The following is a 24,976-nucleotide window of genomic DNA, read 5'->3' on the forward strand; positions in this document are numbered from 1 at the left end:
GGGACAGATTGCGTTGGCTGGCTGTGCACCAACGAATAATGTACAAGACACTGTTCCTAATGCATCAAGCCCTTCATGATAGGGGACCTATGTATTTGAAGGAACAGATCAGGGAATACATCCCAGGGAGACATCTTCACTCCAAGAAAGCCAGACTTATTGCAATCACTCGTTTTCAAAAGCAACAGAGGGGAGGTTCCTCCTTTTCCGTCATAGCAGCAGGGATGTGGAATCAGCTGCCCTATAACTGAGGTTTATATCGGAGGAAAACAAATTTTAAAATGAGCTGAAAACATCTGTATTCTGATTGAAAAAGTGTGAGCATTGTGTTAGTTTTTGGTTTCCATCTTGATCTTTACCTAAAGTGCCGGGACACTCTTTATGAGGAGCAGTGCGCTAGAGAAGTAATTTAATTCGTTCTTTCATCCACCTGCACTGTGAATACGTGTTGAGACTTTAAAGCATCCGCTCCGTTTTTCACATGAATACAGTGCAAGTTCGCAGCTGCCCTGGGAGAAGTGCATTGACTATAATGTGGCACACTATCCTGGTTAGCGCTGAGCGCTCCTTTTGATAGGCTTCCCAGCGCTAAACATGAAAATGCGCAGTATTGGTAATACGGCCCCAGAGAGGCAAAATTCTAAAATATTTTAAATGAATTACTTTATCTCTTTTCCATGTGGTCATATATGGAATATAGGTTTGGTAAGTTTCAGGTGACAGCAGGTACCAGAGAATAGTGCAATGTACATCAATCTGAAGCCATTTATCCCTAATATCATAGCCAGATTGAGTCCTTTTGCGCAGGGAAAATACTACATGGTCCATCTTTCATGCATTCCAATGTGTCTACCACTTGCTGACAGTTTTACCATCAAGAAAGTTTTGGGTAGGTTGCCGTATTTATCATTGAAATCATGTCAGTGGATCAATGGAGGAAAATTCTTCATGGCTATTATGAAATAAATGAGATCTGTAGGCCCATAAATATGTTAGATGTGCCCAAATTCTATATCACATCATGGAATTTGTACAAAGGATTCCTGTGGATAGTAGTGTACAGCTTGGAGTAGCCAGATACTAAAGATGTGAACAAGAATCACAGGTACCACATGGACACACATGTCCTCAAAAGAATCCAATGTGTACATGTCACAGTAATGTCAATTTTAGGTAAAGCTATCATACACAGTGTGGTATGCAAATTATGTAATTAGAAATGCACATTACTTCTAAAAACAACACAAAACACCTACCTGTGTCAACACTATGTAACATAGATGTGAAGTCAACAATAAGCTAACAATGGGAGATAAAAATAATGATCTTTAGCATATTTGAATTTATTGGTAGTGTAAGTATCTAGAGTGTATGTACCATGTCAGACACATATGACAGAAAATGAAGGAAAATGTATATCTAACTTCAACAGGTTTACAGTAGTAGACTAGAATTTCTTGGTTTGTCCTGCACCACGGCCCATTAGATATTCTTTGGTATTCCTTTTAGGTCTCAAGAGAATTATGTAACATTTTGGTGAAAAAATACACAAAACCAAAGCTAAGGTAGAAGACAAAATAGCAAAAATCTCCATGGCCACCATGTACTTGCCCTTGGTACTGAGATAGGCTGGAATAAATGAGAGCCAGACGCTGAGGAAGGCTAGCATGCTAAAGGTGATGTATTGAGCCTCGTTGAAGCTGTCAGGCAGTTTCCTAGCCAGGAAGGCCACTATGAAGCTTATGGAGGCCAGAAGCCCAAGGTATCCCAGCATGCACCAGAAAGCGACAGGGGAACCCTCATTGCATTCTGCGATGATAATTCCAGGTTGGGTGTGGGTGTTATATTCAGCAAAAGGGGGATTGAGAAGCAACCAAAAAACACATAGAAGAATCTGACTCAGAGTACTAATGCTAATGATCGTATAAGACAGGTTAGGTCCAACCCATTTCTTGAAGGCACTGTTGGGTTTGGTGGCATTGAACGCAATGACCACCATGATGGTTTTGGCCAAAATGCAAGCAACACAGAGAGCAAATGTGATTCCAAATGCAGCCTGGCGGAACATGCATTTTTCAGCTGAGGGGTATCCAATGAAAGCCAAAGCACAGAGAAAGCACAGGATGAGAGAAAGAAGTAGCAGGTAGCTGAGGTTAGAGTTGCTTGCTTTGACAATGGGTGTGTTTCTGTAATAGACAAAGATTCCAAGGATTAAAGCAGGAATCACTGATAACAAAATGCTGGTTGCTGTCAGTGTAGCTCCAAAAGCTTCCTTAAATGAGAGAAAGTCTGTGACCTTTGGAATGCATCTTTCACTTTTCTTATTGGGCCACTGATCCCAGGGGCATTTGAAGCATTCAATGGAATCTGAGATATGAAATAATGAAATGTGCATTAGTGCGTTGTTCTTGACCAACCAAATGAACATGCTCATTTCTCTTACCTGTTTGGTTAGAAATCTCCCCTAGTAAGCACTGGACACACTGGAAACAGCAAATGGGCTTGCCTGGTATAGTAAACTTTCTAAATCCAGTGGGACAGCTCGGATTGCACACAGACACAGGAACCTGGGCACAGAAAAAAGGGTCATAATGAGTAAGGGATTAATGTTCAGGGTATATTGGTTGTTTAAATTGCCATTAAAATGTTCAACCACTTTAAAAGGCGCTGCTCCTAATGATGAGAGGCCATAGAAAGGAAGCACAAAGGGTGAGTTACTACTGGAAACCATCGATTACTAGGAATGATTTGAAGGAGTTAAACCAATTCTCCAATAGCTTAGTTGCTACTAGGCTATTGATTGACTTTTGGGTCCCACTTTGGTAATTTTGGAACTGTCAGACGCAGAGCAGTCTCCCCAAATATTTCCCTTCTCTCTTCTTTTTTTGCTGAATTTGTTTTTTGTTGGCCTTGGGGATTCTCTGCACTTTATCAGTGCTAACCAGTGCTAAAGTGATTGGGCTCATTCAGTTCACTTGTAAGACCCAATAAAGGCCTACTATGGGTACCAACGGCCTGTAAATTAAATTAAATTAGCGAATCTGCAGCACTGATAGGGCTTTCTACTTCAGTAGCTTTTCAAACATGTCCCAGGCCTGCAACGGCAGCGTGTGTGTGCAGCTGGGACTGCCATCTGAACCTTGTGAAATAAAATGTTTGCCCCACACAAACATTCCTTTCTAATACATATAACACACTTCATGGAAGGCCCTAAACAGCCCATAGGGATGGGAGCATTGAATTTAAAGGGTTGGCCATTTACTTTTACGTTTTACATGTCCTGTGAGTGCAAAACGTTAGAAATTTGTTTTCCACTATTGCAAGGCCTACATCTCTCATAGGATAACTTTGGGTTACCTTATTACTTTAATAAGTGATAATCTGTGATTAGAGGGCAGGTAGGAATATTATGTTTGGTGTCACAATTATATAAATACCACATGCAGAACAATGGCATTTTCTTGTAATAACAATTTGGTGCCTACAAAATGTTTCCTGGGTCGCAAGACCAGGTGTAGTTAGTAGTGGGCTTTTGGGTATTCCTGCCAGACAGCAATAGAGGGTCAGGGTGTTGGCAGGATCGGCCATCCCTGTCAGGATAGAGGGTGGAGGTGTCACCTACCTCGCCTGACTTTCAAAGGCACTGGCTCAGCTCACACACAAAGGACTTGCATTTGCCCAATGTGCCCCGAGACAGACTGGGACCAATGCAGGGAGGCAGGAAATTCCAGAGACCTCTATAGGGGGAAACTCAAGAAGCTTCTCCTACTTCAAAAAAGGTATCAGGCATAAAAAGAGGAAGGACTCTTAGACCCAATCTTCAGTACACTTCTGGACCTGTGGATACTATAGAAGAAGGAAACCCTGATGCCCTGCTGCTTGAGGTCTGTTGTGCTTGTTGAGAAGTAAGACTGAGCGGCTCCTTTCATCCCAGTGCAAAGTGACTCCAATGGTCAGCTGACTGATGTATTTTAAGCCACAGGGACAAAACAAGATCTAGAGGCCTCACTGCATATATCCAACTGACCTGCTGCCTGGCACTGCAATGGAACCTGCAACTGGAGCTGCCTGAGTTCTGCAGGACACTGCCGGGGTGAGTTATTGATACTCAAAAGGTGCCCTGCAGATCTTGAATCCCTGGTGTAGCAGATGTTGAGATCATCCTTGAAGGAAAGGCAAAGTCCTAAAAGTTTTTGTCTCTGTGAAACTGAGAAAAGGCCAGTTCGCTCCAAGAGTTTGCTGCCTATGCCCCTGGCCAAAATGAAGCTCGGCTGAACCCAGCTCTTCACGCTACAGCCCCCAGAGCAACAGCCAGCAAAGCGAGATCTGTAGTTAGCGCTGCAACATCACCAGCCATCACCAGCCAGCGGTGGCCACCACTGCAAATCTCCAGCAATGACAGTCTGTATTCCCCACAGAATATTTGCACTAAAGAGAAGACTGACACCTAGCCTGCTCTTTGCACTACAGTGATAACCATCTGCAATGCTCTACCCAGTCCTCACCACCTTCTATACCACAAACTGGGCTCTTTGCACTTGTCATTAGAAGGTAACTCTTAAAACAGGAATAACCTGGTCCCTGTGCTCCATCGAGTTCAGCCTGAACTCTAACCCAGTCTTCCATGACAAAATAACTGCGAGTGGCACTTTGTTCTTTCAGGCACTATGCTTACCTTACTTTTTGTAATGTAATGTAAATGTGTTTTTGTATAGCGCAGCTATCACTCCAGGGAGCATATTGGCGCTGGGAACAAGTACCAGATTGATGAAAAAACTGGTCAACTGCTCTTATCAGTGGGGCTATACAATCAAATTAAAGCTTTACACCGTGTATCGGGAAGGCTCTAAATCCAGGTCTTAAGTAATTTCCTAAGACTGATTCAGAGGCGGTTTGGCAAAGAAGAAAGGGAAGTTGATTCCAAGCCTTAGATCCTAAAACTGCCAGAGATTTCCCTCCCTTTGTGATCAGTCTGAAGGCGGCAATGGTCAGCAAGTTTGCATTGGAGGATCTCAGGTTACGGGTTGGGAGATATCGTATGAAGCTCTTTTGAAGATACTTGGGCCCTCGTGAGTGAAAGGCCCTAAAAGTGATATCTAGGACCTTAAACAACACACGCTTGTTATGTTATGTTATGTTATTTTATTTTGTAAAGCGCAACGGATGCCGCAGCCAAGAGGCGTCCCGGCGCTTAGGAGAAGGTAAAAACACAACACGGAAACTAGTGACCAGAAAAGACTAAACAGTGGAAAATAACAAGGTCTTCAAGGCTTTTCTGAACGGGAGCAGATCAGGAATGGAACGAAGAGAGGCGGGCAGGGAATTCCAGAGAGCTGCTGCCATCACAGCAAAAGAGCGTCCGCCCATCCTTGCTCTTTTAAAACGTGGCACTACAGCAAGGTTAGTCCCTGAGGATCGGAGAGCTCTAGATGGCTCATAATGACAGATTAATTGAGACAAAATAGGGGGAGAAGCCAACTTCAAGATTTTAAAAGTTAGACAAAGGGTTTTGAATTTGATTCTTTGCCCCATAGGCAGCCAGTGAAGATCCTGAATAGTGCGACGCGCAGAAACAAACTTCGGAAGACCCACCAACATCCTGGCGGCCGCATTTTGCACCCACTGGAGGCGAACTAGTTCTGCTTGATTAACGCCTAAGAACAAAGAGCTGGCGTAATCTAATCTAGCCAAGACTGTGGCCTGGACAATGATCTGTCTCGTGTCAGCATCGAAAAACTTAAAAATGGGTCGCAAACACCTCAGGGCACCAAAACAAGTTCCGGCAACCCATTTAGTGTGGGCGGTGAATGAAAGTTTATCATCCAACCACACCCCAAGGTTCCTAACTTCAGCCACTGGGGTGGGAATAGGGCCTAATTCAGATGGCCACCACTGCTCGCCCCAAAGCTCACTTTCCCTACCAAAAATAATAACCTCGGTTTTAGAGGCATTCAGTTGGAGGCGATTGTTCGCCATCCAGCCCACCACAGCTTTTAACGCGGTCTGAAAAGAGGCAGCATCCATGTTGGTCTCTCCATTAAGTGCCACCGCCAGCTGCGTGTCATCGGCGTATGACACCATGGAGAGACCAAAACTATGGGCGACCTGAGCCAGCGGTTGGACATACAAATTAAATAAGGTAGGGCTTAGGGCCGACCCCTGCGGGATGCCCTGCAGGATCGGACGAGGAGCAGAAACAAAAGGGGGAGTGGAAACTTTAAAAGTTCGATCAGTGAGAAAAGATCGAAACCACTCGGGTGCTCTCTCTCCAACTCCGGCCTCCTCGAGGCGATGGAGGAGGATCTGATGGGACACCGTGTCAAACGCGGCACTAAGATCCAATAGGATCAGTGCCGCCGTTTGACCTTGGTCCAACATCTTCCTGATGTTCTCCACCACTGCTAGAAGAGCCGTTTCGGTACTGTGACCCGCACGGAACCCGTTTTGTGATTTATCCAGTATTTTCGCTTCCTGCAGATGGAGTGACAGGATGCGGTTAGCGTGAGATTCTGCTAATTTCGCTAGCCAGGGAAGCAGGGAAATCGGCCGATAATGTTCCGATTTAGTGGGGTCGAGGGCCGTTTTTTTTAGAATGGGAATGATGGTAGCCTGCTTCCAAGCACTAGGCACACAGCCGGTGTTAAAAGACAGCTCGATGAGACTGTGCATGGCCGGGTAGCAGCACTCAGCAAATTCCTGGAATTGAATGGGTCTCATGGGGTCATCAGGTGAGCCGGATTTAACCTTCGTTGTCAAGGCTTTAAATTCCTCTAGCGTAGGGCTGGGAATAGTCAGCAGTGGTATGGAAGCCTTAGGTGTTGTGTTATTCTCCTGGATGATAGACTGGGAGAATGACTTATAAATGGCCTCGACTTTTTCAATAAAGAATGACGCCAGATCCTCACAGTGCTCTAGGGAGGCTGCCAGAGTGGCAGATTGATTTTGTTTACTTGTAAGGTCTTTGCAGACCATAAAAATTACTTTTGTGGGATTGGAACTATTTTTTATCTCCCGGGAGTAAAAGGCTGCTCTGGCAGAGCAGATGGCCCGATGATAGACTCTCGTGCAGGCCCTGTAGGCGGACTTAAGATCCGCGTCGTAAGTTTTACGCCATGCACGTTCAGCTTTTTTACAGGTAGATTTGAGCAGTCTAAGGGATTCATCATACCAAGGGCTGGAAGGGCTAGATCTAGTCTTGCTCCACCTAGCTGGTATTAACACATCTAGGGAGTGATTAAGCCACTCGCAGAAGTTGTCATACCCAAGAGAGACCTCCGATGGAGGTTGAGGATGATGTTCCATCAACAACTGATGGAAATGTTCCAGATCGAGTTTTCTCCAAGGGCGCTTAAAAAGACCCGGGGTATTATTATTGTAGGAGGGATTAGGGATGGTGACATGGGCTTCTATCAAACAGTGATCAGTCCAAGCCATAGGCTTAGGCGAAAGCACAAGAATATTAGTGGTAAGATTTGTCAGAACAGGATCTAACAAATGACCACCTATATGGGTCGGTGATTGCACCAGTTGATTTATTTGAAAGGCTTCAAGATCAGCCAACAAGTTGGAGACCAGATTAGAAAGGGGGGCGTCCATGTGTAAATTCAGGTCGCCGATTATCGTAAAGTTGGATGATTTCAAAATCAAAGAGGAAACAACCTCTAAGAGACTATGGCAAAAGGAGCCCTCAGGGCCAGGTGGCCTATAGATTAATAATCCCGATAAAGAAAAATTGGGATTAACTGAGATATTAAAATGCGCGCTCTCACACCCAGCTATAGTGATGGGCTTCCACACACATGAATAGCAGGATTTTAGTGCAAGTGCGATACCTCCACCTCTAGTAGTCCGGTGTAGAGAGTGCATGGTGTATCCCGGCGGGAGGGCTAAATTTATAACAGCGTTGGATTGATCATGCAACCAAGTTTCAGAAAAGAAAAATATGTCCGGTTTGTCATCAGTAATCAGGGTGAATACATCTTGGTAGTGACAGGGCAAAGACCTGACATTCAGATGGAATATTTTAAGACTTGGTTGTCTGGCGGCATCAGTCGCCAGCTCCGAGTCACAAGTAGTAGGAGGACTAGAGAGTAAACTACAAATGGGCTGCGATTTTGGGATATTAAAACAACAGGTGGGACACTGAAAAGGCCCACTTAAAGGGTCCGGAGAGCCATGAGGACAATCTCTTACCTTACGACGCAGCGAGCGCAAAGTCGCCGCCGATAGCATCCGGCGAGAGCCAGAGTCCCCCGCCATAGCCCTGCCTGCCTGTGAATAGGTAGCCAGTGCAGGGCATCCAATGCAGCTGAGGCAGATGATTTCCTGGGCCATCTCAGCACCAGTCGGGCAGCTGCATGATGACCCATCTGCAGCTTATGCATAACTGCTTTGTTTTGACCTGCATACAAACTGTTACAGTAGTCCAGCCGGGATGTTATAAGGGGAACCGCCACCATTTGTCTGGCTGAGAGTGGTATTAGGTCAAAGAATTTCCTCAGACCTTTAATGATGTTAAAACAGCTGCCAGCCACGGCCAAGGCCTGTTGCTTCAATGACAGAGTAGCATCAAACTTAATTCCTAAGTACCTAGCTGCATTGATTGTGCTAGGGGGTGCAATGGCATTTTTTAGGTCACCACCGCTTTGGAATGAAATGATTTTGTAGCCCAAAAGTCAGAATTTCTGTTTTTCTTGAGTTGCACCTCAGGTAGTTGTTACTCATCCATTCAAAGGTGGCTGAGAGGCAGTTTTTAAGATTTTCTTCTGCCTCCGTCTAGTCGTTGTCCAGCACCAGGATGAGCTGCGTATCGTCTGCATAAGAGATGGTGTTAATCTTAAAGGACGATATTAGCTTAGTCAGGGGGGCCATATATACATTAAAAAGCGTCGGGCTCAGGCTAAAATCCTGAGGGACCCCTGATGTCAGCGCTTTTTCTTCTGAGCTGAACTGCCCTAACGTGATCACTTGCCGCCTGTTCTTCAGGAAGTTCTTAATCCATTCTAAAATGTTTCCTGCTATGCCAGATGTAGCTAGACGGTCTACGAAGATGGCATGTGAGACCGTGTCAAAGGCCGCAGACAGGTCTAATAGTACCAGAACAGCCTTTTTGCCCTGATCCATTGTAGAACGTAGGGTTTCCGCAGTAAAAAGGAGTGCTGACTCTGTAGAGTGTTGGGCCCTAAAACCCGATTGATTGGGGTGCCAAACATTGTTGTCCTCTAGGAAGGTCGTAAGTTGCCTATTCACAAATATTTCAGTTAGTTTACACAGAACTGGTAGAAGCGAAATAGGCCGTAGATTTGAAAGGGTTGTGGGATCTGCCAATTGCTTCTTCTGGCAGAGGCTTTACCGCGGCAAGTTTCCATTCTGTAGGAATCATTGCCAGACCAAGTGAGGAGTTAATTATATTATTAATAATGGGGTTGACAGTGTCAACAAGGGCCTGTACTATGGGGTGCAAGGATCAAACAGAGAACCCGTCTTAATAGACAATATAGCCTGGCGAGTTTCCTCCAGGTTGATGGGCAGGAAGGTGTTCATGCAGGCAGTGTCGGTACCTGCAGGGATCCCCTCATCTGGACTCGATAGAGTCGGGTGAAGAAAATCTTTAATAGGAGTCTGCACTTTTTCTTCAAAGAAGTCATCTAAGGCGTTACAGAGAATCTGAGAGGGGGGATTTCTTTCAGCAAGCTTTTAGGGTTTCTGAACATGTTTACTATCTTAAAGATCTCTTTCTGCTTGTTATCATTGTTTTTTATGGCTTCCATATAGAAGTTCATTTTAGCCGTCTTGGTCAGGGCATTATATTGTTTCCGTGAAGATTTATAAATGCTAAGATTCTTACTCTTATAATTTCGGTGCCACCTACGTTCTAATGCCCTTACTTCCCCTTGCTTTTCTTTCAAAAGGACTGAAAACCAAGGTGCGGACATTTTCTTATTACGTGCCCTACTTCTCGGAGCTGTGGGACTCCACTGCTCACTAAGTTCAAGCATCCAGTCCCCAAACAGCTGATTATCCGTAATCGGGTTTCCTGTCATAGTGGGTCTCCTTTCAAGAGCTTTAATCAAAAAATCAGGGTGTCCTATAACCGTTTTCCAGCAAGGTTTACCCTGTTAGGACATTATTGCTTTACCTTTGCCTGTGGGGCTATCCTTCACTGAAAGTTCAAATGGAATACATTTATTATCCGACCATGTTTGTGTGAGTGGAGGCTTTACTTTAAGCGTTTCTAAGTTAGAGCAGATGCAGTCGAGGATATGGCCTGCCCTGTGTGTGATATCCAGGGTGAGTTGTATTAGGCAGAGAACACTCATTATATCCTTGAAACAGATTGCAGCCATATCTATGGGGGAGTCCAGATGAAGATTTATATCACCTAGTAGCGTGAAATTAGAAAACCTGAGAGCCAGGTTACTGAGCACCTCCCCAATGCTCTCTGGGAACTCATTTTGCTGTCCAGGAGGTCAATAAACTAAAGCACCTGCAAAGGTAAAAGAGTTGTGAACCTGAAAGCAGAAGCTGATACTTTCCGCTCCTTTAAGATCCGGAAGCTCATTTGTTTTGCACTTCAGGGTCTCACAATAGATTATTGTGAGGCCTCTTCCACGTTGTTCAGGTCTATCTGCCCTTTGGATTAAAAATCAGGGGGGGAGAGAGTTCACAATTTCTGGGTTACACCAGGTTTTTAAACAAGTCTCAGTTATGAACAGACAGTCTAGTTCCCCCTCTGTTATTAAATCATAGAAATGCAGAGCATGTTTGCACATTGATCGAGCATTTATAAGCCCCCCGCGTAGGCCTTTAAATGGAACCTTTACCAGTGATGCTTGAGAGAAGCCAAAAGACCTTCTACAATGGTTGCAGCTAATCGGACCCTCCCAGTTGGCCACATTCAAGGACTAATGGCATATGTTTCGACCAGTATTTAGTGATATTATAAGATCCCTAGTGAGAGATTGTTTTGGGCCTGGAGAGGCAGCATATCTGGCCCTGGGCCCGTACCTGGCGCGGATCGGCGCAGACAGGCTTGCCTTTGACGCGCCTGCGCCATCAGTGCTGTAATTAGGAGGATGAGCTCTGTCCTAGTACGAAGACTAGACCGTCACCTCAGCCAAAATGGCCTCCTCTGATGTGCCCCCAGAAGTGAGTGTGATTCACTCCCCGTGTACCGCGCTTGCAGCCTCCCTCGACGCAAACAGCACAAGCTGCGGTGGACCGGGGAGAGAAGCAGCGCCTTAACAGTGAGTATCACAGATAAAAGTAAAATATAGTACACATAAACCAGAAACAAATAATGAATTTAAAAAGTGCTCTGCTGAATCGTAAATCAATCAGACAGTAATTGCGAGTGACAATCTAAAAACGGTTCCTTTAAAAATGAAGAGCTTAGTAAAGTGCCAGGTTACTTCTAAAGGCAGTCAATTCTGCCGCGCGTCAGTCCCAAAGCCCTCTAAATACGAGGCTGAGCTCGGTCCTAGTACGAAGACTAGACCGTCACCTCAGCCAAAATGGCCTCCTCTGATGTGCCCCCGGAAGTGAGTGTGATTCACTCCCCGTGTACCGCGCTTGCAGCCTCCCTCAACACAAACAGCACAAGCTGCAGTGGACCAGGGAGAGAAGTGGTGCCTTAACAGTGAGTATCACAGGTAAAAGTAAAATATAGTGCACATAAACCAGAAACAAATAATGAATTTAAAAAGTGCTATGCTGAATCGTAAATCATTCAGACAGTAATTGCGAGCAACAATCTAAAAACGATTCCTTTACAAATGCAGAGCTTAGTAAAGTGCCAGGATACTTCTAAAGGCAGTTGATTCTGCCGCGCGTCAGACACAAAGCCCTCTAAATAGGAGGCTGATCTAGGTCCTAAAAGGCAGACTAGACCGTCACCTCAGCCAAAATGGCCTCCTCCGATGTGCCCCCTGCAGAGTTTGTTTCTACTGATTGTATTTTTGTCATTTTTATGTCATATCATTAATTACATTCTGCTCTATTTTTCTAAATTGGTGAGGGATTTTCCTTTGATGAGTTTTCACTTTATATCTGTTTATGTGCTGCATAAATACTTTAACATTGCCTTTAAGTTAGGTCAGAATGCTTTTGTGCCAAGCTACTAGAGGGTTAAACACAGGTGAATTTGATGACATTTTTGGTTTACTCTGACATGAATTGTGGCTGTTGCTTGAGAAGGGCTCACACCCCCCTCAACCACAACCCAATTTTTCAAAGTATTGGCTAATGAGGCAGGTTGATTCTTAGGTGATGACATGTACCTAGAGTTGCCCTACATAGAAAACCTGTCTAATAGGGAGCAAATCCAGGGACACTGCCCCAAATTTGCTTCATGCTCTTGGTTTTAAATTCCATAGTGAATTAGTTTGGGGATTTTAGAATCTGAGTAGCTCTAGACTGCATGAACACAGAGTTAATGATACAATCAGCACAATAAAAACACAGAGATTGGTTGCCCAAACAAATATATTAAAGGTGTTTAGTATAGCTGGATTATTTTTTCTGATTTTATTCCTTTGTAATATAGACATAATGTGCATAAGAAGGGTGCTTAAAATAAGTATCCTTAAACAATGATAAAATAAGCCCTACATAGAAGTAGTGCATTTCAACCCTACAGAAGTCTACATATTCCTTCAAATGATCAAAAGGGCTGTATGACGTTGTAATGCATTCTGTTGCAACGCATGCCTTTACAACGCGAATAACATTGCCACGCAAAACCTGTACCACAAAAATGCCTTTATCATGCATACCTTTACAACGATTTTCGTTGTAAAACCATGCATGATATTGAAATATTCATGGTAAAGGCTCAGATCCCCTGCCCCAATTCAGCACTTGGATTCTCAGCTGTGATACAAGAATCTTTTTTTCTCTACTAGATGGCACCTGCTGCATTTATATGCAGTTTACTTTCAAGAATGTTCTTTTTTAATTCATTTTTCAATTCTTTTTGATTTAACAATTAATTTACAAATAAAAAGTTACTTTGCCCCATTCCTTTCTATGAATACCCCTGCCCTTAACACTTAAAATGTTGCCCTGCATGTTTTGTTTTTGTGGGGAGACCCCCTCAACACCCCCATTTTCAATCACACGTATTTTGGGGGGTTTTTTGGGGGGGGGAACACCCAACCCCCCTTTTTTAATTTTTCCTTTAGCCCCTATGCCTTTACTATGTATCTCGTAGTAAAGGTATGCATGGTAAAGGCTATTTGTGGTAACCACACATGCGTTGTAATGCATGCGTGGTTATGGTATTGCGTGGAAATGCCCGCGTTGTAGTGGCCGTTCCCCGATCAAAAGACATTAGTGTCATTAATTATTGTAAAGGTGATAGGTAGCCATATTACAAGTGCATTATAGCCTACAGAGCTTGTAATAAGGTAATGGAATGCCTTCACGTTTGTGATGGGGAAACGCGTCCGCCAAACTCTAAATCATACCCCAGGTTTTATGTTGTTACATGAGCAAAATTGCTGACCATCCTTCAGCAATATATTTGGCAGTGTCTCGTCACCAGATTAGGTAGTAAATGCTTGTTGCGAGTGGGATATTATCATGCATATAACTTAATACTAGCCTGATGAAACCATTTCTGACACTTTGCAAGAAGCCCAACTTGGTGAAAGCTTTCTTCCAGAAAGGGGTGTTATGCAGAATTTCCCCCAAAAATATTTACAGCAGCACCTGCTTTTTCCGTTTATCAGGAGAATAAACATCCCTTTCCCTTTGGTATTTTTATTATATTTGTAGAAGTTGGGGGTGCTTCCTGGGCTCCCTCTTTACATATTTATCTTCCTTTGTCCCTCTTTCAATGTACCATTTGAGTTTATGTTTCTTTATCCACACTGTTCTTGTTAAACACTGTTCTTTCCCAATAAAAAAATACAGGCTTTGCAACATTTAACCAACATTTGAACTACCAGTGGCAGCAAATTTACATCAGCCTTATTCGACCACATCTAATCCTAGATGCTGTTTCCGTTAATGTATCATCATCATCATCTTTATTTCGGTTGTAAAACCATAAAAGATACAAACATATTCTTCATTAACAGTAGGACCCATGATACAGTTAACACTAGTAAAAGTAGATATTTAGTGCACCAGGTTCAAATGGTCAAGTATCATATCATAAGAATTGTAAACACGGAGGAAATCACTAAGATGCAACATTTCTATGTGTATACTCAATTACAAATCAAGTAAAAGGATAAAACATGGATAAAGTGCAATATTGACTAACAATATCCACAATTTAAAAATGTTTGATAAAAGCTTTAAGAAGAAAGTTAAAAACAGGATCCTAAGGATTAAAGCACCCTTGAGTCATGAGATTTTTATTACAGCTGGTCCCTGGCAAAAGGAAGATTGGACAGGAGCCTTCGCCTAATGGCCCAAAACCGGCCAAGAAATGTTGCAATGGCACATACAAAGGAAGGTCTCGTATCTGATCTTAGAATTCGTAGTGCGTCAAGATGGCTGTGGGTCCCCAGCAGTCTGCATAGTGGGACCAACCAATTCCTTCATGGTCTGTCGTAGGCTGGACATGCAAAGAAAACATGGCCCACAGTTTTGTTTGGGCCGGGACAGGATGGGCATCCCTTGGGCTGGCTGATGTTATTTAGCCAAAGGTTGGTAAAGGCATTGATGGGTAAGCAGCCAAACTTAAACAGGGTATACAATTTCCTGTCCCCAGGCACTTTGATGATATCGAGATATTTCTCAAGGTATTTCAAGGTTTTTATGTCTAAAAAAACATCGGTTAGACAACCATGACGAATCCTCGAATAGGTGGTCTGTTCTACCCATAGCCAATATTAACGCTTTAGCTGGTCCTTTCAGTACTGTAGTGGAGAACTAGCAGGCTCATTAGGGAGGCCAATTGCTGCCCGAACAGTGTGAACATATTTTATCCACCCAATTTTTTTGTTCCTGTCTAGGGCGGACACTTCATTAAAAGCAGCAACATAAGGGGCCAGGTCGGGGTGGTGATCAACCTATACCAAAAAAGCAAGGGGTGCAGACTCGCATGGTCATTTTTAGACCTAACTCCCAGGTTAAGTTTCAAAGGAAGGAGGGGGTGCTAAAAGGCAAGGCTACAAGACTTCTAAAAAACTTGTTTTCAACTGTTGTTAATTTCCTTGCGTCCACCAGAACCCACAGTTCTGCACATTAGAGTACACTACTCACAACCTTTGAGCTGTAGAGTTTAAGAGCTGGGGCTACAGGCTTCGTATATGATAAGCAAATCTCCCGTCGTAATGCCCCTGCTAGCTGGGAGAATTTTAGAGACGCCTTATTCAACTGATTATTTCAGGTCATACTATCGGAGACCACTATTCCCAAATATTCAAAGGAGCTAACCCTCTCCAAAGGGACATTATCTAGGACCAGGTTCAGTTTAAAGGATATACGAGGGTTCATTACCATCAACTTGGTTTTGAGGGTATAACCAAGCCCCTCGCATCACAGAACGCCTTAAATTTGTCCAGCAGCTTCTGGAGACCCATAGGAGGTTTAGATACCAAAAGGGTATCATCAGCGAAGAGCAAATTAGCTATCTTCTGATTCGCCAATGAAGGGGCATCAGCTGGAGTTGAACATAAAAGGTCGACAATCTGGTTGACATAAAGAGAAAACAGGGTAGGGGCCAAGACGCACCCTTGCCATACCCCATGCCGAATCTTGATTGGGTCGGAAAGTTACCCTGGTTGCCCCACCTCACACATTCAAAGTTATCTTCATGCAACCTGACCAAAGGTTTTAGAATTTCGAGGGGCATTCCCATGTTCATGAGGGTTTGCCAGAGTTGGTCTCTAGGGACAAGGTCGAAGGCGTTTTTAGGTAGATAAAGGCAAGATATAAACTGCCTTTGCCCAACACAACCACCTTCCAATATAGCAAGAGAAGGCGAAAAGCCTGATCAGTAGTGCTGGTCTTCTGTTGAAAGCCTGCCTGTAAGGGAGAAAGGATGTTCTTCTCATCCATCCAAGGTTTGGATTTTAATTAAAAGCGAGTGACAGAAGCACAATCGATCAAGCTAATTGGGCAGTAGTTGGAGGGCATAGACCACTTTTGAAGATTGGAATCACTTCAGCCCCCTTCCACAAGTTCAGAATATTTCCTCCTCCGGCAATGTCATTGGCCAAGTTCCTAAAGTAAGTTACCCAGTTCGCCCTGTCAGCGCAAAAGAGATCGCCTGGGATGCCGTCTGGGCCTGGGGCTTTAGCAGGTATAATGGCATCCAAGGAGCTCATAATCTCTTTCCTGGTAAATACAATTATACTTCATTGGACGCCCAAACTGGGGGGCATCCGAAAACTATTGGTAGTATTACCAGAACATAGCTCAATAAAGTGATTGTACCATTCTAATGATGTAATGTTGTTGGCCAGGGGAGGGTTGCGTTCAAAATTTGTCTTGGCCACTAACAGCCGATATAGTCGAGAGTCAGGATGACCAATGGCTTCCTCTAGCTCTTCCCATCTCCCTTCCTCCCATAGCTTTTTGGCTATGCCCTGTACCTGTTTATAGGCCCTTCTGCAGTCACGGATGCTTACTAGGTCCCTGTTTTTAATAGCTGTGGTCAATCTTGCTCTAGCAAGCCTACAATCTTTATTATACCATGGATTTGCTCCAAGGCGGCTACCCCGAAAGAATCTGGTCTTTGAAAGTTAATGTATCAATATAGTATAATACCATATGCAGTCCTACATATAGGCACATTATGCTCAATATGTTTTACTTGTTTGCTTAATTGTTCGAGGAAATGGAGGTGCTTCACGCGCATACCAATCACCCAACCTGAAAGCCACTGTGGCAAAAATAAAATATAACAAAAATTCTCAGGCTCTAATCGGGTAAAATAGGGACTGATTCTCACAGCCACTTGGTCATTTAATTGGCACCAAGGAACTCATATTGAGGTCCTAACAATGGCTGCCAAGGTGCTCTGAATGCCAAATGGATCGAGCATTTACAAGTCAGTACCTTTGCCTCTGGACAGTGCTTTGAACAGTGAAAATTGCAATTTAAAGGGAAATCACAATCAGGTGGTACTGTTTTAAAAGAAATTGCACAGGTGCAGCCAATCAGAAACCCTTTAAAACTGATGCAGAAGCCCCCTGAAGCTTTTCACAATGGCAGCACTCTACGTGATAGCAAGAAGGATGAGGATCCATGCAGCAGCCCAGCGCAGAAAAAGAATACAGGAGAGGATTTTCAGAGTGCGCATCACATTGCTGGGACAAACAGAGGATGAAATCTGTGATAAGTAAAGGCTGAACAGTGCAATGATCATCCACCTAACAGCAGCAATGGAACCCCTAATGCAGCGCCAAACCCGTAGGACCCATGCTATCCCGCACATGTACAGGTCCTCTGTTGCCTGCACCTACTAGCCTCAGGCAGTTTCCAGGGGGTAGTAGCTGTAGCTGGAAGGGTATCACAAATCCCACTTTCACGCTTCTTCAAAACCTTCCTTGACGCCATGATGACAAGGATCCATACCCATATCACCTTCCCCACAACCCCACAGGATTTTAATATGACAAAATTGGACTTTACCAGGCAGCGCAATTCCCTCATGTGATCGGCTGCATAGACAGTACACATGTCGCTATTTGTCTCCCAGCAGTGAATGAATATATCTTCACGAACAGGAAATTCTATCACTCAATCAATGTGCAAGTAGTGTGCAATGCAAAGCACATTATAATGGACATCATGGCATAATTCCCTGGAAGCACTCATGGAAAGGGGCGACCACTCGGTCCCCCCGAACGTATGGCGGAGTACCACGATCCCCCCGGGAAGCCATCTTGGGCGGGAGGCGAGTCTCGGCTGGTATGCCCGAAGCGGCGTAGCCGGGGCCCGCCTTTTTCCCGCCCTGGAGTGGGCTGGCCTAGACACTGACGCGGCCGGGCCACGCCCTCGGGGCAGGCCGGGGCGGGTTTACGCCCGCCCTGAAGACGGATAAAAGGAGCAACAAGCCAAGGAAGCATCCTCTTGTTCCTGTGCTCTGAAGCTGCACCACCTCGCTGCACGTGAGCTCGAGACGGAACGAAGAGCCAATTTTGAGCGTTGTAATCTTTCTTGTTTGTTTTGCAGATACTCTGTCGGAGAATGCCTAAGAAGGCGGGAAAGCGAATGACTACCGACCAGATGCTGCGTGTTCTCATGAAAGAGGTGACCGACCTAAAGAAGCGAATGGCGGAGAAAGACGAGGAAGGGGGGCCGAAACGTCCTCTGGCAGGAGCAGCTCCAGGAGGAAAAGGCAAGAGGCCCAGAAGGGGAGCAGCTGGGGGAGACGTCCCAGTTCCCTGTACTCCACTCGAAGCACCCCCTGTGCCGGAGGAAGGGAATCCGATTCCCGTGGTGGTCACCCCCGTGTCCGGGGAGGATATGCCGCCCGAGCTGGCAGCACAATTAGCAGCGTGGTTGGGTAAAGGTAGCAAGGGCGCCACGGCTGACGACGCGCAGGTGTTGATGAAGCAGCTGCGGGAAACAAGGGAAGCGACGAAGGCACCATCGCCGGCTGCGGCAGTAGAGAAACCACCTGGGTCAGGTCCAGTCGCAGATACAGCTTCCGGTTCAGGTAAGCGGCCATTGCCGATTGCGAGGGATGAGTCGGCACCCTCTCGAAGGGAAAAGTTGGGTCAACATGTCCCTCTGGCTATCAAAGAGAAGATATGGGCAGGGGAGTATATAAACATCTTCTCGTTGCTTACCGATCATTATGAGATGGAGCATGTTAAGAGCCAGAAGGAGCTCATGCATCCGAGTGTTTGGCGCGCAAAGATGGCCACCTTTAAGGTAAATGAAAACATTGGTAATTGGGGCAAAGCATGGGGGGTTTTTACATCCATCTTGGGTGAACGTAGGCCCGAATTGCTGCCCGAATTGCCGATTTATCAGTCACGGATCATGGGGTATTCAGTATCTCACGAGGGCAACCATTGGTTTTGTTACGATAATATTTTCAGAAAAGCGAAAGAGCATGATAAAAACTTAACTTGGGATTGTTATGATTCTGTGTCCTGGTCCAAAATGGAGGATTCTGGTATGTTGAAGGTGCCATTGGTAGGGAGTAACGTTGGTGAATCCTCCCGCCAATATGCGGGGACGCCCTTTCGATCAGGTACGAGTAACGACAATCACTCGAGGCCAATCGGCAACGCAGGTAAAAGGGGGGTTTGTTGGAACTTTAACAGGGGGAAATGTACTAGGCCCCAGGGGTCATGCAAATTTAGGCACGAATGTGGGGGGTGTGGGCAATCATCCCACCCTGAGTCCATGTGCAGAGCCAAAACGGGTGATAACGGGGGTAGAGGAGGCGCCAAACAGGTCTGACATAGTCCGAGGGGCGCCTTTACCTACTCCGATTGATACCATGGCAATGATTCCCTGGCTCAGCGTATACCCGGATCACGCTTCCGCTGGGGTGTTGCGGAACGGATTTTCATATGGTTTCCGCATCCCAGTGGGGGAGTTTCAGGGTATAGCAAAATGTAAAAACCAGATATCGGTCTTACAGCATACGACCGTGGTACAGAAAAAGATCGGGAAGGAGGTGGCTCGAGGTCGAGTCGCCGGTCCATTTAATATGCCACCAGTTGCTAACTTTGTTTGTTCCCCTTTAGGGGTGGTCCCCAAGAAGGACCCGGGTGAGTTTCGGCTGATACATAATTTATCTGCCCCACGTGGTCTTTCCGTAAACGATGCGATAGACCCGGAAGTGTGTTCGGTGCGGTACGCATCCTTCGATGAGGCCGTAGCCATATTGAATCGCCTGGGGCCCGGTGCGCTGATGGCAAAATCTGATATCGAGTCAGCGTTCCGGTTGCTCCCGGTACATCCAGACGATCAGCGTCTCCTTGGTTTCATGTTTCAGGGTCACTATTACATGGATAGGTGTATGCCGATGGGGTGCTCTATATCATGTGCCTATTTCGAAAAGTTCAGTTGCTTCCTGCAATGGGTCTTCACAAAGAAGACGGGGTTTCAACATGTTATGCATTATCTCGATGACTTTTTGTTTCTGGGGGCAGCCGGGGATCCGGAATGTGGACAGGCTTTGACTGCATTTTGTGTCTTGATGAATCAGTTTGGCGTGCCATTGGCACCAGGTAAGACTGTGGGTCCCTCGACTTGCCTCGAGTTTCTGGGGATCGAGCTCGATTCCGAAGAAGGTTGTTTTCGTTTACCAGGTGACAAAGTGTTAAGATTCAGGGCATCCCTGCAAATGTGTATAAGTGAGTCTAAGGTTAAGCTACATCAATTACAGCAATTGGTGGGGCAGTTGAATTTTGCCCTAAGAGTTATTCCGATGGCCCGCCCCTTTTCTCGCTCGATCGCTCAAGCCATGGTCGGCCTGAAGGAGGGTCATCATCGCACAAGGCTCTCGGCAGAGGTTCGCCAGGACATGCGCATTTGGTTGGCATTTCTGGCGGATTTCAATGGTCGAATTGTCTGGAACAAACCGGCCGTGTCCTCTGAGGAGCTGGGGCTGTGGACAGATTCGGCAGGGAGCATTGGTCATGGTGGCATGATAGTGGTCTGACAAGTAACATTGCTTTCCTAGAACTTTTTCCCATTCTGGTGGCCCTGAGAACTTGGCCCGAGGGGTTCAGAGATCACTCTGTGGTATTCTGGTCTGATAACATGACCGTTGTTGAGTGTATCAATAGCCAGGCAGCACGATGCAAATGGATTCTGAGATTGCTCAAGGAAATTGTGTTATTGTGTATGCAATTGAATGTACTATTTAAGGCAAGACATGTCCCGGGGGTGATGAACCAGGCGGCTGATGCGCTTTCTCGTTTTCGTATGCAGGCCTTCTGGGGTTTTCTGCCCACAGCGGACCCGGTGGCAGCACCCTTTCCCGAAGCTCTCTGGTCTCTCGGTGCCCCGAACTACAGCACCTCGTGGGAGAGAGTTTAGCACCCAGGACGAGGAAGGCATATGAAGGGGCGTTCCGTTCCTATTGGGCCTTTTTGGGGGCGGCTAGAGGGGAGCTTTGGGGCCAGGAGGAGTTGGTAGTGAAATTCCTACTGTCTTTACGTCAGGCAGGCAAATCAGTGGCTACGGCCCAGAGGCATCGGGCCGCCATTTCCTTTGTGGCTAGGGCTCATGGGATCCAGGACCCGACAGCATCTTTCGTTGTGCAAAAAGCGCTATGTGGGTGGCAACGCCTTGAGGGTCGCAGAGTAGATGAAAGGCGCCCGATAGGTTTGGATAGGTTGGCCCTGTTATTATCTAGACTCCCTGCAACATGCTCATCCCAGTATGAAACAGTGTTATTCCGAGCCGCTTTTACGCTGGCATTCCATGGGGGTATGCGGGTAAGCGAACTAGTGGCGAGGAACAAGCAGGACGTGATGGGGGGACTGTGCCATGAGCACGTTCAGATCAGAGGGGAGACAATGACTGTCTCGTTCGTCAGGTCCAAGACCGATCAGGGTGCGATGGGTGATTGCATAATCATACAAAGGATCCCCGGGTCCTCCATGTGCCCGGTGAGTTGTGTAGAGGAATATTTAGCACAAAGGGTGGCATCATGGGGGGGGACCTTGTTGAGACACGCTGACGCCACCCCACTGACGAGGTTTCAGTTTCAGCGGGTGCTTGCGATGTCGATTACTGCTGCGGGCTTGAACCCGGGCGAGTTTGGGACCCATTCCTTTCGGATAGGGGCTGCTACAGAGGCTACAGCCAGGGGTCTGAATGTCGAACAAGTTAAACGTGTGGGGCGTTGGTCCTCCAATTGTTATAAGAGGTATGTGCGGTTGCACATGTTGTGAAGCTGTAATGATGTACTCACGCTTCTTGTTTTGTTTGGTTTCAGTTGCGCAAGCCTACGAGGCGGGGCGGACTATGCAGTCGACCCAACACCGGGCCAGCGGTCAGACTTCACCGGCTGTGAAAAAGGAGGTGTGGGTCGTGGGCCACTCATACGTGAGGCGTGCCGCGGACATATTCAAAGCAGGTGACATGATTCACGTGGCTGGGGAATACGGGTACAGTGTGTCCTTCTACGGAAAGGGCGGACTCTGTATTGACCAGTTTCAATCATTTTTTGAGGGTTTGCTAGGGCGGACGAGGTCACCGCCGTCTATAGTCATAGTACATCTTGGGGGCAATGATTTGGTCACCACTGGTAGACGACTTCTTCTTGAGGCGATGCTTTCCACTGTAAGTTGGTTGGCGAGGAGAGTTCCAGGGTGCACGATTGCATGGTCACATATGATCCCACGAAAAGTATGGCGGGGGGCTATTTCTGTTTCTGCTCTGAATCATTCAGTAAGAAAAATTAATAACAAAGTGAGTAGATTGTTCCGTTCCAATACACTGCATTCTATTTCGCATGGTTGTATTACTGGTGACAGTATGTATTTGGGGGATGGTGTTCATTTGTCCCGGGTGGGGAACGAGTTACTCATAGGAGACTGTATAGCTTGGCTAAAGACTTTAAGACATGACCTTTAGGTAGGAGTGTTGTGGGGGGTCCGGATAGCCGGTCAACTATCCGGCCTGTGGCGGTAAGGTCATGATCGGTGAGCACTAATTGGAAGATCCCTATGAGTGGGCGTCACCCATTACGGATGGGAGCGCTCGAGGGAGGTGGCCATTGGCCCCTCAACGGGGAAGGCGGTCCCTTCTAAGGATGGGCCGCCGAAAGGAAAGGAAAGGCGGTCAAGGCCCCTTCCTGGGTAGGAGGGGCTACAGCCCCCTCCTGGAGAATTTCCCGGGGCCAAGACATCTGCGACGGCAGATGTGGTAAGTTGTGTGGGGTTTGGGGGAGGGTCTACGCTACCTTCTAGATTCCTCACACGAGTCCTCGGACGACCTTTAAGTGGCGTCGAGTTTATAGGGGCCCCCGTCAAGTCAAGGGAAATTGGTAGTTGCACTCGAGGTACACCTCTGTGCGGTCGCCCCTCACAAGTGAGGGGGATATTTCTGGTTAGGGATCTTGACACCGGTTACGACCTTGCCGTTGGCCCTTAAACGTTAGGATGTACAATTTCAAAATTTCAAGTAAAATGTTTTGTAGGATGTTAGTTCGGCTAGGAGAACCTTTGTATTAGAGAATATGTTAAGGTTAGCCAAACATCGCAATGTGGTAATGAAATTGTACATAATATGAAACTGTTATTTTAATGTTTTAATTTTGTTTCATATTTTAATAAATACGGCCGGGAGGGTCACTCCCTCCCGTCTTCCAAAAGTTCAGAACTGTTTCCGGTTTCCCATCCTTGGGGATTGTGTTGAGAGGGGGTGGCGGGTATCTCAGCCATATGACTCCTATATATTCGGACGCAGTGGCATCCACACACGTCTGCTCAGGGGTGAATTTGGCGAAGGACATCTACTTAGTACACACATATACCTATTTGCAACATTAAACAAACAAGTGTCAATGAATAACTGTGGCTAACACTTTGCTTTCCACCCTGTAGGTGACAGCGCATACGCCAAGAGGAACTACATTTTGACAACAAACAACAAGAAACAAAACAAAAGTCAGTTGGTGCACTCTAGTAATCTTGTGGTACTCTTGTTTATCTGCGTAGGTTTTGTGCTACTTCAACCCAGTGCTTTGTCTGGAAGCACTTTCATTTGAAAATAGTTAAGGTAGGATGGAAGGTTCCGCCCTGGTGGGTGCGTGCACATTTACATAACTGGTGAAGTTTTCTCAGTTTATTCTCTTTTGTAATAAATTCATTCCACACTTTATCCTTTTTCAAGAATCATATTTTATTCCATATATCCTTGTGTATCTTTATTTCATTCTCATTTGAATAAACCATCTCATTGTTTCTTCATGGATTTTTAGTTTACCCAATGCATTTCGGGTCTTGAATCTGACCCTTCCTCAGGGGTCTGGGTAGGAGAGAAACCGAAACTTAAAGAGATAACCTCTTATAAATCTATAATATTATCATGCACATATATATACTAGACATTAAATTCACTTATGTACAATTGCAATCATCATCTTAGCTAATCGTCGTCGATATACCTTTAATACATAATCTCAGGTTAATGGCCAAAGTGAGGTGGTTTCTTCTCTTACATAAAAATATACTTTAGGTTGCGAGGGAAATCTGTTCTCTTCATTGCCTTAATCAGAATAGGCTTAAAGCCAGTTCAACCACTCATTTTACCTCAAACGCTGGAATACTCATCCCTGTATGGGAGAATTAGCAACCCGGGCTCAGCGGACAATGTACCTATAATTCTGAATTTGTAGCTAAGATTAGTTATCTGGGAGTAGATGAATAGTTGACAGAACAATGATCAGCCTGAGCACTACCCCTTTTGGCTCAGAGATGCCAAGGAAGACTTCTCATATTCTTTCCCAGGATCCTCCAAGATAGCCAGGCTCTAGTTGCAATGGGGAGTGGCTTTTGAGATGAAGACTGGCTTGCGTGGCAGCATACTGGTTTAGCCATCTTGAAACTGGGACTCATGGGTAATTTCTCAAAAGGCAAAGAGTAATTGCTGCAAAAGGGAATTAATAGATAATAGTTAGGATTAGGTGATAGAATTTTTCCAATCACTTACTAGTGAACAAGATAAATCTATCACTTCCACCACCATTTTCTCAGAACAGTTCTGTGCCTTGTATTATTCCAACAGGGTAAAAAGGCCCTGCTGGAAGAAGTCTCCTGGTTTCTGCTGGAAGAAGAAGACTTGCACACGACCTAAAGGACTAACTCCTGCTGGACACATAGTTTGGAACTGCTCTCAGAGGATCAAGTGGTTAGGCTCCTGTTTTCCTGCTTCAGGGAGACAAAAAAAAGCAAAGAGTGGACCATGCAACAGACTTGGCTGGAGAAAGACCCTGTGCCTAGAAGGAGCTGGGGGCTGCAGAACTACCCAGGAGGAGCTTTTACAGAACTTTGAAAAAATTGTGACTTAGTACTTTTTTCCACCTCTGGAGGACTAG

General features: G+C 45.6%; 1 protein-coding gene across 1 annotated transcript in view; it reads right to left on the reverse strand.

The window, feature by feature from the left end:
• Positions 1 to 1,447: 1,447 nt before the first annotated feature.
• The window catches only part of LOC147678567 (vomeronasal type-2 receptor 26-like), a 59,423-nt gene continuing 35,894 nt past the window's right edge, over positions 1,448 to 24,976 (reverse strand). Inside the window, exons 3-4 of the mRNA XM_086946602.1 lie at positions 2,444 to 2,567; positions 1,448 to 2,367 (exon numbers count right to left, since the gene is read on the reverse strand). Of these exons, the coding sequence (XP_086802728.1) occupies positions 1,448 to 2,367; positions 2,444 to 2,567 (1,044 nt within the window). The remainder of the gene's footprint in view (positions 2,368 to 2,443; positions 2,568 to 24,976) is intronic.

This window comes from Lissotriton vulgaris, chromosome 12, assembly GCF_964263255.1.
Source record: "Lissotriton vulgaris chromosome 12, aLisVul1.2, whole genome shotgun sequence".
NCBI classification, from domain to species: Eukaryota; Metazoa; Chordata; class Amphibia; order Caudata; family Salamandridae; genus Lissotriton; species Lissotriton vulgaris.